The following is an 18,099-nucleotide window of genomic DNA, read 5'->3' as shown; positions in this document are numbered from 1 at the left end:
AGGGACTTTGACTATATTCACAAAGTATCATGAACTAACATTGATTTCAACAGAGTTTGGTGTTAGCATGTTGCTAAGCTAATGGTATGATACTCTAATTAGCAAATGTGCAGCACACAGAAATAATAGGCAAAATATTCCCTTGTAATTACACTGAAATATTTGTATTAATATTTTTTCATATTGAATTAAACAAATATGTTTATATGTTTTTATTTATTTTCAACATCTCTCTCGCATGTCCAGGTAGCACCAGGAGTGCAACTATGATACAGTAGGCAGCACTCTTTTGTTTTTGGAACCGAGCAAATAAGTGGAAGTAGGAGATAGAAACAAATGTGCATAAGAGGGGGGCTTAAGAGTTGAAGGGCTGACTGAGACATGTACTCAAGTGGCGTCTCTATTCTGTCAATAATCCAAGTCATTCCTTTTTCCCGTCTAAACAGCTTATTTGACACTTACATTATCTTTGAATGGCTAGTATTTCAGATAGCATGAAAACACTTAATAAAACTGTCGGCCTTAGCCCCCTGGCCAAATAGAGACCCGTCATTAATTAAGGTGGTACATGAGATGATGATGATGTCTATTTTTACCCTGCTGTGAATTACCCATTTACAAATAGATTAGAATGGGAGGGAGGGAGAGTGATTGTGAGATGGAGGGATGAGGGAAGAGAGAGTAGTGGAAAGAAAGAAACAGATGGAGAACGTGTGCAGAGACTGTAGCAACAAAGTGGTGGATGCTGGGCTCTCCTGATAAAGGTATCCATATGGCCTAGCAGCACATCTACACAACTTACACAGCCCAGCGGAGGCTCAGCATTAAATACACACCAGGCTATAGCATGATGCTCAACACACACATCTACAGGGCTGGGGAGTAATGGAATTATGTTTTATTATTTTCACATTTTGATTTGAATTTTCATTTTGATTACTTTGTATTTTATTGTAATTTGTTTAAATTAATATTTAGTCCATTCAGATGGAAAACATTTATACATATAAATTATGTGATCCAAAGTGAATTTGAACGGTGGTGAAACACTTTCTTATGATGTGTTACATTCATACGAGCAGACAGAGAAATAATTTTGAAGTAAGTTTGGAGCAATTGAAATAGAAATAAACCTTTGTAAATTCTTAGCTTTATGCTAAGCTAAAATGCTATTTTTAGGCATTTTTCATGCACATTTTACCAGGCACAATCATATTTTTTAATCAAGAAAATTCATGATGGATTATAATTTCTTTTTTCTTTTAAGACCTTTGATATTAGGGCAAAAATCTTATTCTTGATAATAATTTTTGTATTGTTTTTCTGTTAAAATATATAAAAAAATCCTTAAAACAAGATCAATTTGATTGATCTTAGAAACAACACTACATAAGATATTTAGGTTTTCAGAGAATATATTTATAACATGTATATTTTGTCTTACTGTACTGGCAGATTTTTTATAGTCAAAAAAAGTGAAAACTTCTACCAGTGCTGAAGAAGTAATCCAAAGTATTTAGAATACATTACTGACCTTGAGAAATCTAATTGAGTATGTTACAAATGACATTTTACAGCATGTAATCTGTAATCTGTAGTGGGATACATTTAAAAAGTAACACTCCCAACCCTGCACATATACATACATATGTAAACACAAGCTGTTCAAATACACCCAAGTACACATGTAGCACCAGTTCTCCTCACAGGAAATTCAGGCAACGGCCAGTTTAAGGAGGACACACTCAAACACACACAGGTCTGCAAACAACCCTATACACAGAGGATGGCATACAACAAAATAGAAAAGATTCAAAAACATATTTAAAGGAATAATATCAAATGAAGTGAAACATTATCTTGAAACTGCATCAAATTTAGGTCATTACTAGTGACTCACTATTGAGTTAAGATTAAGAACCGGATTTGAAAAACAAACCATTTAGGCCAGTTTTGTGAATCAAAAAGAATGATTTGTTCAACAAATTGGACATTGCTTATTGTCTCATGAACATGCCAAGGAGAGCTAGGCTGCATGTCAAAAACTTCAGTGAACAATGACTTACATTTCTGTGTCTCACCCAAAGCTATTGTATGGCTTCAGAAGTCTTGATAAATATAGCCTAGTGCAGTGGTTCTCAACTGGTTTTGCTTCGGGACCCAGATATTACATTGAAAATCAAGTGGCGACCCACCGTAGTAAAACCGTAACCTGTATTTAATGTATCCTGGTCACATTTAATTTTACCTTGCATAGTTTTAATCTTGGTTTTCAAGAGTAAGGCCATGCATCAAGTGACAGTATTTTTGTTGTTGACATCAACAACAGAAGTGACAGGAAGTTTTCTCTCCCATCTTTTAACAATTTAAGAGAATATTTATTTATATGAGCCCATTATTATCCCGTTTGTTTCTAATTTCAAACATCATTCAAATAGAACATACATATTAAACAGGAGAAAAGGCTCCTTATTACCATGGTCAGGTCAATGTAGCTAGTCTTATATAATAGTATAATAATAAATTATAGTATATAACAAAAACTAAAAAATACTAGCTTAGACATTTTAAATTTAATTACAAATGCCACTGTTGATATAAATATGAGGTATAATAGATTATGCAGATAGATTAATTAATGTGAAACTATAACATGTTGTCAAAATATAACAATGACTTTTACTCATGTAAAATCATGAAACAATTTTGTAAAGGTGATGATGTGTAATGAAAAAATATATATATAAAATGTAAAATAGCGCATAGCAAAGTGTTGCTCTTTTCCTCCTAAGTGCTGTTTGGCATGTCTGGGCTGCCTACTGTTTGAGCGGTTTGACTTGACTTCCTCTGTAACGCTTTAAACTAGAAAAGTCGCACTAGAACTGCAATCAGTTTTGAGGTCTGCACGCCATAATAATCGAGGGAGGCCTGGTTGTTGTGCATGCATGTCAGAGATCAGATCAGATCATTAGTGCGAGCTGGTTCCGTTACAATCACACAAAAACGTTATCGCAGTGCAGATGAGAAGCCTTAAGCTGAACGAGAGAGTATCATTAAATTTACCTCAGTAGTCCTAAATAGGCTATCACTTAGGCAGTCGCTGAAAAATCTTCAATGGGAGAACCATGGGATTGTTCTTTCCCTGCTGTCCGCGACCCAGTCCGAATAAACATGTGACCCACCAGAGGAGAAACACTGGCCAAGTACATTTTATGGACAACTTCCACTACACTTTTGCATCCTTTTTCCCTACGTTACAGGGAATGTTCAAATAACTTTGGCTACCATTACTGTATGTACATATTAGGAAAAACACGTTAAATAATGTTAATGGGCCATCAATAGTTTTCAATAAAAGTTTTCATAATGTTAGGAGAAAACATTCTTAGTACAATGTTCGTACATCTTTCAAACTAGATTACTTTAAATGGAAAATTGATAAAGTTGGCAAATTAAGTTTCTGAAAGTTTGGGCATGTTCAGGAATCATATGAGAACCATGAAATAACTATTCACATAAAAAACTGAACATTTACATGTTCCCACAACTATAAGTTTTAGAAAAGTTTTGATTGCTGCATTGAATCTTGAAAGATCCACATGTGTTGTTATATGAACAAGACAAACCTGTACATTCTGCTAAACATCTCTTTTTGGGTCTCATGGTAAAGAAAGTCTAAAGGGTTTGGAATGACATGAGTGTGCGTAAATGAAGACATAACTTTCTTTGCACGAGGAACTAATCCTTTCCATATGTAATGTTTAGGGGTGAAGCAAACACTGTATGAAAATGAAAAATAAAAAGAAACAAACTTTGTTTTGGCAACATGCAAGCTGTAGGCCTAAGCAACAATATTATGGCAATCATCGATTTACCAACATCTGCCTTTCAGCAAATCGGTTAGACTACTGGTTGACGGTATACAAGTGTACTGTAATATACATGAGCCAAGCCAATACGTTTTACAGTGTGTCTGTGATGTTGCTGGAGGCAGAGCAGGAGACAAGAGCAGACTAAGATGATGTAGTGAGAACCCAAATGCAGTTTAATGACTAAAAAGATACAAAAGCGAACAAAAGACTTTGATTAGGAATTTACTAAGGCTATGAGACCAAGAACAAGAAATAGAAACAATGGACGGAACCTAAAGCAACATTACACGATAATACAATTACAATACTCAACAAAGGACAAAACAACATGAGGGCTATAAATACAAACCTAAAGGTAACAAAATAACAAGACATCCAATGACAAGACAGAACTAATAACAAGGTGACCAATGGCATAGCTTAACTGAAAACAAGATAACAAGACTAATAAACCAAAGACCAAGAAGAACAAGACACATGAAACATGAGGGAGACAGGAAACCACATGACAAGGACAAATGACAAGAAACAGGAACGGGAAGAAAACTAATTTCAAAATAAAAGATATGAAAACAAAACATGAACAAAAACACACTTAGATGTGACAGTGTCCTCCCACTTTCAGATCAATCCTCCTTGGTAACAAAACATTTAACAACATTTAACATTTAACAAACAGACATTATTAGTGGTATTAGACCTCAGTGTTTCACAAGGTTTGAAGATTTTTTAAGTGCTGAGGTTGTAATGTGTCTGTAGTCTGATTAGCTCTACATATCTCCACTGACTTTTGTTGTTCTTCCATATTTTGTGGTATATTATATGCATCGATTAAGGCATTGTGCTGTGTATTGTGTCACTTGCTAGCATGCTACAATTTTTCTGTTCGGTCAGGTGTTGCGATTGCTTAATTGCTTTTCTGAGCTCATACCTAGACATTTAAAAAAAAGTCAATATAGGTTTTGTTTGTGAGCTTGGCTGTGATGTCAAATTATGTTTTAACACAGTGCCACAGGCCTGAGGCCACAATCATGCCCATGCTGATTCAGAAAAAAAAGTGTGTTTGAGAGTGACAGAAAATCTTAAACAGAAAAAGGTGGATCTATATAAAGTCTACAGAGCAAGGACAGAATGGGCCAATGCCCTCCATCGGAGAGCCCTTCGACCATATACACCTAGAAACAAACCATTTCAAGATTATATAGATCTTGGCCCCACCTCAGCCCTGACAGTGCTGTCTGAACACATTATTGCAACTTTGAAGTTGTATACTAGTATTGGTACATTTGCCACTTTTCCAGAGCACAGTGAGTAATGGCTCCAGTAACATTTCCACTTAAAGTGTTCTCCAAAGAGGCTAGTGTCCTGGGCCTCCAAGACCATAACCCATCCATGCTCCAGAACTTAGGGAGCACACCCCTGGGTACATGACATCATGGTAACAGCCCTTTAGAACAATGTACTTCCCATCTCTTCCTTCCTGAGTCTGGTTGTCATCCAAGACATCCCATAAGTCTAAGCTCTAACCCTGTGGAGCACGATGAGGACATTACAAAGAGTGTGTCTGTGAGCAGGCAGGAGGAGCCTCCAGGCCTCTGTAATGACATTTTCTCCTGCTTGTGCTGAGAGACACAGGAAGGAAGAAATGGGACGGAAGTCACCACTGTTGCACTGTTGGATGCTCTGACACTTAAATATGCCTCCAAGACACACTAGCTAGCATCTAAAGTTCAAGAGCATCAATATTTGGGCTAAATAGTTGAATGTGTTAGACAGAGGTGCACCTTCAGACTGCTAAAATCTTGTATAAAAAAATGTGCCAATGTGTCTGCAATATGCACTGCTTTTTTTTAGTGTTGCTAAAGCAAGCATCACTATTACTATTGTTCACACTCTGGGTTAGACATATGAAAACAACCGTAACCCAATGTATATACCTCAGTTCGTAAGCTGATGTTATATTATAACAGGATGGGTGTGTAGAATCCTTTGAAGAAAGTGATTTAAAGTCTGCAATCATTTATTTATTTATTTTGCCAAATCTGACTGTGACTGTTCTCAAGTGATCACGCTGGAGCTACTTGAAAATTACATAAAAATGTTCACTGAAAAATCTTTATTCTCTCACAATACAGGGTTAACTGGCCCATGCTAACCAGCAAAATCTTTGAACCCTTGGGTCTGACCAGGAACTGTACCAGTAGCTGTGAACCTCTGTGAGCACTCTTCAGCATAATTCAGGAGAGGAGGTCATGTGAGCAGACAGTGAGCAAAATATACAGTAAACCATGGGCCATGACCTGTGTGAAAATGCTTGGGCAGTAAAGAATGAGTGATGTGTAAAAGTTGGAATGGACACTCCTCAATAGCAGAGAAGTTCAGACTGACTGTAAATCTCTAACACAATCCACTTTTAGATGGAGTGGTCCCATGAGGCTCAGCGAAAATAAGCAAAGAGGGAGAACAGGAAAAAGTGTCCATATGCCTATCCACACACATGGCAGCCATGTCATTAAGGCAAAACACATCTATAAATAGATGAGAGAGCTGACTCTCTCTCTGATTATCCAAGACATCATGGTCCTCTCAAAACCCTCTGGAATTACTCTGGAATCTACATGACATGAGGGAAAAAATTCTGTGGATCTATATGATTTCCTAACATACACACGTCAACAATACTACTTTTAAATCGGTCATGCTAGGTGAAAGCAGTACTTATTCACAAAATAGTTGCAATGATTTCACTAAAATTAAGCAATATTTAAAAATCGCAATGATTTTTATGCACTTTTATTTGGCCAATAAGTTCCAAAAGACTAGTAGAATAGTTTTGATATCTCTACTTGTGTCGCATGTTTTAATATAGTCTCTGATATAAACTTCAGAAATAAAAATAACATTACACTGTAAACCTTAATGTTATCATTGCTGGAAAAACCAAGTTGTCTTCATTTAAAATGACTTGAAATGTCAAGTTTTGGGCTCATTTATACCATATGAACACCAAGTTAAGTGAACTTAATTACGCAAGTTTTGGAGATGCAATTCCTTATTTCAATTGAGGGAATGAATTTACTCAATCAATTAAGTAGTCAACTTATTGGGGTTTTTTAGTTTAGTTTTTATGTCAAATAATTTTCATGAATCTGTTCAAATGGTCCATTTCAGTGAATCAATTCAAAGCTCTAATTCAGCTAATCTGAAAAAATAGTGTCTGTGTCATTTTTCATATCTTAAAATATTTTAGTAATGTGTTTTCTATACATTGTTATATTAGTGCATATAAATGAAAATGATTAAACAACTTTCTTCCTTGTATTTATTTAGTGAAAAACAGTCAAATCCATTTAAAACTATATTTTTTACGGTTTTGAACATTTTGAATCTACACATCCATACTTGTTTAAAATGATGGTTCCTCTGAATAACCTTTTTAAGCTTTTAATCTACAGTATTTCAGAATGTGCAAAAATATATACAATTGAGTGCATAAGTTTGCATCCTCTTTTTGTCTCATATGTTTACAGACCCCCTTCATAATTTATACAAATATAAGAGAAAAAATATCATATTTTTTAATTTAGTACTACCCTTCAAAAGCTTCAAAGATATTAACATATATCCCACAAGACAAAATAATAACAATTTACACAAATCATCCTGTTCAAAAGTTTACATTATCTTAGTTCTTAATATAGTGTGTTGTCTTCTTGGGCATCAGTGCATGATTGCATCTGTTGTAATAGTTTTGTATGAGTCCCTCAATTGTCCTAAGAATCAAAACCTTGATGTCAACATCAAAGCCACAGTTGGGAAGAATTCAAATGTGCATAAGATGCTGGGAAACCAAAGAACATGCTGCACAGACAATTTAATTTTTTAAGAACATTGGACAGTTACACTGCACAAAGCAGGACAACTCATACACAGCTATCGCAAAAGATACAAACAGTCATTGATCATCGAGGAAGCAACACACCATATTAATTAACCAAGCAGATGTAAACTTCTGAACAGGATAATTTGTGTAAATTCTTCAGGGCATTGCTAAATAAAAACAAAATGCAATTTTTATGATCCCTGATTCCCTCTTTTATTTATGCTGAACTTCTTGCAGATTCTGCAAGGGGGGGTGCAAACATATGCACTCATCTGTATATGTACGTACATATATATCGAATGCCATCAAAATGTTGAAGAATACTGAGATATCATATTTTAATCAATTGTATATCATGCAGCCCAAGGCCAAAATATATGTGCTTGTGCTGTTTTAAAAAATTGCATGTATGCATGCATACACACATCTTTACTGTGGGCGATTAAAAAATTCATTGGTGCAAAAGGAACACAGAGCCACATCTTTTTGGCCAGCTTAGGAGTAATACTGATGATGCTTGAGGAAAGTGACACTGTGCTAAGGGAAAGAGAGAGAACAGTGCCTACAGAACAGCCCAAAACACGCATTCCTCCATGGGAGTGCTGTGTAACTGAAGCTCCAGGTGTTGGTGCCACACTTCACTGACTAAATGTCTGACTGACTGACTAAGTGAAGACTTAGCTAATTAAAACCATACAGCTGACAGAGGAAGCAGACACAGTTAAAAGAGGACATACTGAAAGCTGACAGCTCACCACAGTCATGAAGCTTTTGTGTGTGCTTTAAGTTGCAATAAAGTCTATCTACACTTAATCTTCAGAGGCAAGATTCCAACGCTCACATTGCAAAGGTATATGGTTAAAGAGATGCAGTGGAGATATGGTAAGTTCTCTTCCAAAACCTAGCGGGCTTCCTTCCTTTCTTCATAGTCAACAATCTTCTAAAACAGCATCCTAACCAACATATAAGCTCCTACATTTAGTGTTATGAAACTCTTCACAGGCAGCAACCTTGTTAACTCTTCACATGAAATGCATGAGACACTCTAAAACAGATTGTAAAATAAGCACAAAATTGACAGAGCGCACACAAATATATTGGGTGAAATAGTCAATTATTTAATGGATTAGATTTTTAGAGATATCTTCCAGTAATGAATGAAATGTTACATTTTTTGGTTGGCAAGCATCGAAGCAACTTGCTGCATTAAAATAAAATTTTGCAATGATTTCAAACATGACTCATCCAATCAGAATTTAGATTACACTTGCAATCGACATTTCTCTTGACTTAAACAGCATCTTTAATTAAAAAAATTTTAAAAGCTATAACATGGGGCACCATCTTGATAGTTTTGGTTAAATGGATCACGTCTGCGTCACATGACAACAAATACATCGTAGTTTTCAGAAATATCAGTTTACCCAGTCCACACTACAACGAGAAGACGACGCTTTAAAATGTATCCACTTGAGAGAGCGTTTTCAAAAAGCTCAGTTTTCACTGACAAAAATGCTGTCTCAGTGTGGACGGAAGACCAATACATCGATAAAAATATGCGTTTTCAAACAAAAACGTGATAGTGTGGGCGTGGCCTTAGTGAGCACACATATGATAGTATGCATTTTGGTTTTGGAACAGACTAGAAACATTTCCATCTTTCCATCCATCTGTCTTATGTCTTCTCCACCCTGCCCCTAACACACTTCATATTATTTCCAACACTAAGGAATATTTGAATGTTTCAGCATACGTCTTAGGAACTGCAATTCATTCCTAAGGATTGAGGATAGACAAGCTTAACAACCAAATTAGTGAAAGTGTTGGGCATAGCAAGTGTTTTGGCATGCATGCTACATTTTCGCTTATCCATGGGACAAATTCTCACAGGAGGATTGGTGGTAATAATCATGACTGTTGACCTGGAAACCACTGACTTAACACCACAGCAAATATAAGACTTTTCCAAAACTCAGTGCAAGACATACAAACAAAAAATGCCAGTCCATCCCACCATAGGTATAAAATCCATGCCAGAGGCATCATGCACCAATTTTATTTTTGAGGGGGCACCAGTGGCAGTCCTAGCTCATTTCAAGCCCAAGGCAAGATAACATATTTAAAAATGTAGTGCTTTACATAGGAATAAGACATTTTAGGCATAAGAGTACACTTTTTGGTTAGCTAGCAAGGGGACCAGGACTCAAATTCTGACCTTATATACAGTGCATGCAAAAAGTATTCAACATTTTGTTATGTTGCAGCCTTATGCTAAAATACTTTAAATTATTTTCTACACTCCATACCCCATAATGAAAAAGCAAAAAACTGTAAAAATAGTTTTTATTAAGATAACGTTGCATATGGATTAAAAATAAAAAATTAAATATCACATTAACATACGTATTCACACCCTTAACTCAGTACTTAGTTGAAGCACATTTGGCAGTGATCAAAGCCTCAAGTCTTTTTGGGTATGATGCAACAAGCTTTGCATACCTGGAGTTGAGAATCTCTGCAAGATTCTCCCATCTCCACACATGATATCTGGAGCTCAACCAGAGTGACCATCAGGTTCTTGGTCACCTCTCTTACCAAGGCCCATCTCCTCCGATTGCTCAGTTTGGCCGGGCGGTCAGCTCTAGAGAGAGCCCTGGTTGTTCCAAACTTCTTCCATTTAAGAATTATGGAGGCTACTGTGCTCTTGGGAACCTTCAATGCAGCCAAAATTGTTTTGTAGCCTTCCCCTGAGCCTAAACACAATCTTGTCTCTGAGCTCTGCAGGCAGTTCATATATCATAGCAATGGATCTGAATACTTATGTCAATGTGATCTTACAGTTTCTTTTGCAAAGTTATCACAAATCTGTTTAGGCTTTGTCATTATGGTGTATAGAGTGTAGATTGATGTGAATTGTTTTTTTTTTAAGCATTTTAGCATAAGGCTGCAGCATAACAAAATGTAAAAAAAATGAAGTGGTCTGCATACTTTATGAATTCACTTTATCTGTACTTAAAAAAAAATACAGTAAGCCAAAGCAAACTTGCAACTAAAATTCACAACCAGTGATCACCATGCATTTTCATCGTATGGAAAAGAGCAGTTTTGACATTTTGATAAAACTCCTCCATAAGAAAAAAGTCAAATGAATATCGAGGGAAACCCCCCCCCATGTGTGTTTAAACAGCTCCCAATATACTCCCTAGTAATGTGGTGACAGATGCCAGCTGTAATCCCCCTCATTTCACTGTGTGTTTCTGTGTTAAAAGGTTTTTTCCTTAACAGTGCCATTATCCACCAAAACATTTGTGCTCTAAACAGCCTGCAGTTCGCCCTGGGCCGCTGACACCACAGCACAAGGATGGGTGTATTATTGCAGTGCATGGTGAGGGGTCCCTGTCGGCTTGAGTGCATATTTGTGTGAGTTGTTGAGGAAATGAGCATGTGTATGTGTGTGTCCTACCACAGCTAACCAAATGGAGGAACAGATGGACTCCCCACTCTCCTTGTTGTGAAGAAACACAGCATTCACACACACACACACACACACACACACACACACAAATAAACACACCTCAGAACAGCATAAAACTCTAAATGGGATATTCTGACATGTTTATGTGGGCCTGTTCATACACTTAATTATTATTCCCTAACAACATTTGTTTCACAGCACTCATTATCTGATGCATTGTAAGAATTTCTGATTTAACATGGGGGAAATGAGATTTTGTCTCAGAGAGATGCTCAGTGACTATTCAGTTAGACTGCATTCTTGGTATTACAAATAATACCTGTTACAGTATGTTCTTTGTTTGCTGTTTACTTATTTCTATCTTAAATGTATAATGAAATCAAATATAATATATTTTCAAGTAACTGAGATATTTGTCAGTACTGTGATTTGTGCACTGTAGTGAAAGTCACTTTTTGTATAAAATAGTGTCTCCCTTACAAAATGTATCTATGGTAACTCTAGAAGCTCTAAGTCATACTATTTAAGGTGCAGTCACACTAGACTTTGAGCATGTGAAATTAGACTACTTCAGACTCTGCAACAAATCAGCAACAGGCAACATAAGATGTAATGCTCTAGGACTTCTGTTTTTAATAAATAATAATATATATAAAAATATACTACTACGCATATATTTCTACTTCATTTTCATAAATCATTGTCAACCATTCAGCTTTGAAGTTTGTATTCTCGGAATTGAGTTAAAAGGTCAGTCTCTGACGGTAAGGTCTTCAATTGGTCAAATATCGCAAGGTCACCAAATTTGAACTTTATCTTGCAGCAAAAGACAAAGCTTATTTGCATGTGCTTGTGTTTCCACTTTCCTGTATTCACATGTGTTTAAATGGAGTTGAATGGAGTGCAAAGTCTATCCTTACAAAAAATCTTGAGTTGCCGAACAATTGCTGCAAATTTGCCACTCATTATTTTCACATCAAAATGAGCTTGTTATTTGCCTTAAGTTTGCAGCAATGAAGAGTTTGCAGCAATTTTGCGGCAACTCTAGAATTTTTAAGGGTAGTGTAACCGCAACTTTATTCAAAAGTATAAAATCTTCCAACACCTGCAAAGTACACACTTGAAATGCATAGAATAACTGCAGCATTCACCAAATTCCATCTCTAGCTTGTTGGGATAACTTTATTTCCTATGACAAGAGTTAGCTATTTAAAATGTATCCTCCTCTATATGGACAATTAGCTTATTCGCTAAACTAACTAGCATTCTCCCAATGCAATTCAGATTTAATCTGTATTATTCAGTTTAAGCAGCTCAGTTTGAGTAGGTCATATACAGTACAACGCACAGCAATTCAAACCCACGGCCACTCCAGCATCTGTATGCTGAGGCCTGGGAAAGACACTCTGTAATGCTGTCGGCCAGTGAGTGAAAGAGTAATTGAGTGGGAGCTGGAGCATTAGGAGCATGACTTTAGCACATGCCAACCCGTGAGCTCACACTCATCCTTCTGAGAGCTGCTAGTGGGTGAGAGCAAATGGATTCGGAAGGCATGTTCTCCAGTGGGTGCTAATGTATGGACTAGGGCGCTATTAAAAGACACTACTGTATGATATGCCTGTGCATTTAATTATTTATCTATTCATGTATTCCTCCTCTTTTAAAGGGTTTTTGTCAGTTCTTGTCTCTAAGCCAGAAGCACAGGCTGGAGGAGGAGTGGGGCTCAAGAGACTGAGATTACAATAAGAGAAATTCTTTGTTTGATCTTTTGCAGAATAGACCTGACACAAACACATACTATATATAATAAATCCCTTCCTCAACAATAGCGTTTCTTGGCCAGAAGTACAACATCAAGACAAGTCTGTGGGCGTAAGTGAGTACATTACACAAGAACAGCGCATTGTTTGTTAAAGCTAAAATGTGCAATTTCTGCACCACTAGTGTCACCAAACAGAGTAGCAAAAACATTGCTTGTACTTCCAACAGGTTTCTGAACATTCCACATTATTACATTGGTCGGACAATCAGATAGCCTCACCCCAAATTCACTTCACTGTTTGGGCCAATGTTGTTGTGTCGGGCTGGTCAGGATGCTCAAACCAACAGAGCCACGGCATTTTGGCCGAATCAGCCTACGAATAGCTATTCCATTGTTGTATCTGCATATTAAGCTAAGATAGGAGAAAGTATTTTAAAGGAATATTCCGGGTTCAATAAAAGTTAATCTCAATCGACAGATCTCTCAGAGAGAACCATGGCAATACTGGTGTGCATGAATATTTTAACATAGCACAAATATTACTTTGTCAGCACTCTATAGCAGCACCACAGGTGCTTTCTTGTTTTTGCAGGGGGAAAAAATGTGACTGAGAGAAAGTTTTTGATTTAGAACACAGTGCCATTCTCAGCAACTTCAGTGGAGGGTTAAAGCTGACCCCAATGTGCAGGCAAAAATAAAATACAAAATCAAGAATAACAGTCATAAAGTATTAAAGAATGTCACAACAGGTGACACCATGCACAATAAAGCATGCACCATCCTCATTTTTGCCCAGGCCTATCCATCTTGATTCATGACAAACCCTACAGCTTCAAGAACACATCAGCATAGAGCGCCTCCTTAAGGTAAAGCTTGACTGTTCATTCAATAGCATAAGTGACTTCTACATTTTGAGGCAGCACTGCCAAGACATCATTGTCTGATAATAACTTATAAACCACAGTTATACCAGTCAGAACATAAAATGAGTAACACAACTTGGAAATCATATCCAGACCTAATTAATTCACTACTACTAATGTGCTGAAGAAACCAAACAACTATCTAAACAAACAGACTCAGGCCAAGACATGCCTTTTTTATTATTTGAATATGTTCCTTGAGGATCACTTGTAATATTAATAAAGTTTGTTTGCACAAAATAATGTCATATATTTTTTAAACATTATATTTTTCCAGCCTCATTCTGACCCTCTATCAGAAATGCTCTGTTTTGGTACTGCTGCTTCTTTAAGACTTGACAGTAAACACACTGTTCTGATTGGCTCTCTGCTCTTGACTGACCTGCTCTCTCCTTGTCATCTCACTGCTCACCGCCGCTGGGCGGGGCTAAGGAAGTGATATGGTCATTTAGGCTTTGATGTGTTGTTGGAGGTGGTCATATGCAAATCTCTACCACAGTATGACATCACAATGAGGAGGAAGTGGAAAACGATTCATTTTGGCAGCTTTGTTTCAACAAATGCCCTTTTTGCAGTGAGGAGGAAGTTTTGAGTTCTGAAACTTACAGTATTCTTTAATAGTACAATGAACACTTACATGTGAAAAGATTGAGGACATTATAATTCCTCATGTCATGACCCTTTTAAATAACCAGTCTTTTTTATGTTTCTTTACATCATCTGACTGTTGGGAGGTTTATTATCTTTTGTAGATAAACTTGATGGAGATTTTTACCTGATGTCATTCTGCTGAGGAGGTTTCTTGTTCCCAACCAGGTTCACCGTTTTTGCTTGTATGGGCTTTTCCTCTCTGTAAAGCAGGGCACAAATACAGTACTTTTTAGACAATGAAAGTAAATCTCAAATATAAAGCTGAGCTTTTTTGACCATGGCTAAAATCATTCTGAGGGTGTTTAATATATATAATATCTCTCCAGTGCCAACCGTTAACAAGCACGCATTTTCATGAAAACATTTCCCGTTTTTGTAAACAGTTCCAAATAATTATTCCCAAGTTAGCACACAATATCCCAATCTATCCCAAGCTCTGAATGCCTCAAAACATAATAATTACTTGGTGAGGCCAGCCTGTAGCTTCTGAGTCAGGACAGAGATTCTCTTTGCGAGTGAGGAAATTCACCAATGTAAACACTGCGTCTCATACCAAACACACAACAACATTTAAACATCAGACACAACAAATGAAGATTATCAGTGACAGTGCTGTGGAGTAATTAAAAGTATTGTCACTACTACTAACTTATCTTATGTTTTCAGCAACATGGTTACAGTAATTCAGCTGTTTTCACGATTGCGTAGGTATTCCAGTAGCGAGCTACTTTTTCCAGTGAGTAGCAGTGTAGTGCATCAAAACGCTACATCACTGTTTTTAATGTCAACCTGTATTGCATTTGCAGCATCAAAAGTGCTAACCTGGCCTTAACTGTCCTTTCTCTCACTAAGAAGTCCAAAACATTTAGCTTTTTGAAAGGTGAAGCTTCACTGTACGTTTACTACTTTAAATTATAAGTAGCTTTTAGCTTAAGAAGTTACAGTATCAAATAGCTTCCCCAACTCTGATCTGTACAATTATTCAGGTCACCACATGAGAAAGATTCTGGTGCGTCTCTTGTCTCTTATCAATAATAGAAATACTCAGTCTGATCAAAATGTACAAACACTGAGACAAAAATTAAACAGATCATTATTTGAAATAATATGGGCAAACAAATGGTTAAGTTATTGATTGTAGCTGTGCAGTGAACCAATTTAAGATGCATAAATTTGATTTCAAATCTCAAGGTGGAAGACATCTAATGTAATATGAGCAATGATGCCCTCTAAATGGCAGGTGGACAGGAAGCCAAGAAACAATCTTCACACTCATGATAAGAGCATTGATGAACCGCAAATACCACTGGCAATAAAACTTGTGTAAATGCAGTCCGTCGTGCATGATTACGGGCAAGTGCATAAATATGATCTCTTAAGAGGTTTGAACTTCTTAAGAAGTTTCATCTAAGAAAAGAAAAAAGAAAAGAATAGAAAAAGTGATGAAAGATGCTGTTGCAGTAGATTTTGTGGGTAATGCTCATGATATTATCAAGGAGGCATTTGTTGAATGGGTTAAAGATCCTGATGGTCACGATGACGAGGCATGGAAATATAGTCGTGACAAGCCAAGAATACCTACACTGGTTGTGTATAAAACCTATGCATACTAATATGCAATAGAACATTCTCTAACGTATTTTACTAACATTACAAAATAGCATGTTCAATCAAATAAATGAACTAATAATGTGATAAATCTCATCTATAAAACACAGTAAGGTGTGAAACAAGCTCATGGCCATTAAAGCAGGTATCTGTTTTGAGTTGTAGATTTGTCCACCGAGCCTGTGTGAGTTTTCTGTACTAGTGCTGGTCAGTGTGACTTAGTTCTTGCGTGTCGACACACCCCTTTCTCTTTAATTATAGTAATACCATCTTTATCATTACACTTCTATCTAACCGTGACACAAGACTGATTCATTTATGAGGCTAACAGTGCAGCAGTTTCCAAATGGATACACACATACAGTATAGCGGTGTTCATCCATGACAGTGCACGGTAAGGATGAAGAAGAGAAAGTGGACTGAAACACATACACTCTCACACAGAGAGAGGGGCTCAGGTGCAGGTGTACAGTCTGATGTCTTTATTGATCGGCATATGGCACAGATAGATGCACCTAGAAACAATCACAACCAGTTTTCCCCAAATTGCTTACAGAAGCAGCACGAATACTATACAGGCTTGAAAGAATCTCCCAAATGAAACATGTTCGCGTCTTACTTTAACATGGCCTCGTCCTTCGCCTCCTCCTCCTTCTGCCGAACCATCACAGCCATGATGATTTTCCTCTCGTCCTCGGTGAGGTGACTGAGGTCCGGCAGATCGGAGATTGAGCTCTGCGCTGTGGGTGGGCGAGGGCCGCCGTGGGGCCCCACCGAGGCGGACATAATTTACCCCTGCTTGGCGGCTCGTATGATCGGTGCACAATCCCAGCAATTTAAACCGTTATTCAGGACATAGTCCGATGTCTTATCTGCGGTTCTCGCGAGCGTGGCGAACCTTTCATCGTTGCGAGCACCCACGGTTGTGCTTCTCTTCCTATACAGCTTTTTCTCCTCTCTATCTCCCCCCCACCCCCCCGCCGCCCGCCTGCCTCTCCCTCCAGTTCCAGTCAAGGATAGTCCATATCTGATCCAGAAGGTATGTCACTCGACCTGACAAAGATAAGTCTCGGAGCTCGTACTCTTGGTGGGATGATGGGAGCAAAGGCGGAGTCAGTGCGGCGCCCTGTTTTCCGAGTCCGCGGTGCTGATGCTGCCGCTGTCAGGGAGACGGAATAGTCAATGGGACCGCAGCCCCTCAAGCGCGCGCACGCCTCCTCGAGACGAACACGCGCAATTTCATTTGAGAATGGGGGCTCGCTCTACGCGCGCACAGCATCCCATTTCCCCTCTCCAATCACAGCGCATTGGTGACGCGCCATCCATAGCACACTCTCCAGGCTAGTTATTTCAGTTTAAAAAGTGTAAATTAAATTAGTTAAATGTTGAGTGTTTGATCTGCGAGGAAAATTTTACCATTGGCTAGCATCCATATCATAAACGTGTCGAAAAACACCAGCTTGACATAGGTTGATTTTGATCAATAATTCGTTTTTATAAACGGTTTAACCAGATGCTGACTTATAGCTGCACAACAGAGGATATTTTAGGACCACGGAGAGCGCATGCAATTGTCGATTGAATCAAACATTTGGCATTCAAATGTTAAAAGTGTTATTTGCTGACGACTTTGTGCAAGCAACCTATCCCTCTAGGTTGTTTAGGCTATTTAAAGGTGCACTCAGTAACCCTCTTTTTTTCTTCTTCTTTTTTTTTCATCTTGGACTTACGGTGACACCTAACGGCGTGTATTCGGCATCATTCAGAATCAATCGTTTTAAATTACATACGTCATTGTAGAAATTAACTATTCAGGTAAGCCATGATGAATTTCATTTAAAAGTGAAAGTGTCCAATAACAGGGCGGTTACTGAGCATAGTATTGACTGACCATGTGATCCCATCATGGCAGCCCTCATGACTTG

General features: G+C 37.6%; 1 protein-coding gene across 1 annotated transcript in view; it reads right to left on the bottom strand.

The window, feature by feature from the left end:
• The window catches only part of LOC127617981 (regulating synaptic membrane exocytosis protein 1-like), a 126,361-nt gene extending 109,238 nt beyond the window's left edge, over window positions 1–17,123 (bottom strand). Inside the window, 2 exon segments of the mRNA XM_052090181.1 lie at window positions 14,691–14,765; window positions 16,794–17,123. Coding sequence (XP_051946141.1) covers window positions 14,691–14,765; window positions 16,794–16,960 — 242 coding nt within the window. The 5' untranslated portion in view covers window positions 16,961–17,123.
• Between the last annotated feature and the right edge of the window lie 976 nt (window positions 17,124–18,099).

Source organism: Xyrauchen texanus, chromosome 24 (genome assembly GCF_025860055.1).
Source record: "Xyrauchen texanus isolate HMW12.3.18 chromosome 24, RBS_HiC_50CHRs, whole genome shotgun sequence".
NCBI classification, from domain to species: domain Eukaryota; kingdom Metazoa; phylum Chordata; class Actinopteri; order Cypriniformes; family Catostomidae; genus Xyrauchen; species Xyrauchen texanus.
The sequence above is the reverse complement of the archived record's forward strand: the minus strand, read 5'-3'. Positions and strand labels throughout refer to the sequence as shown.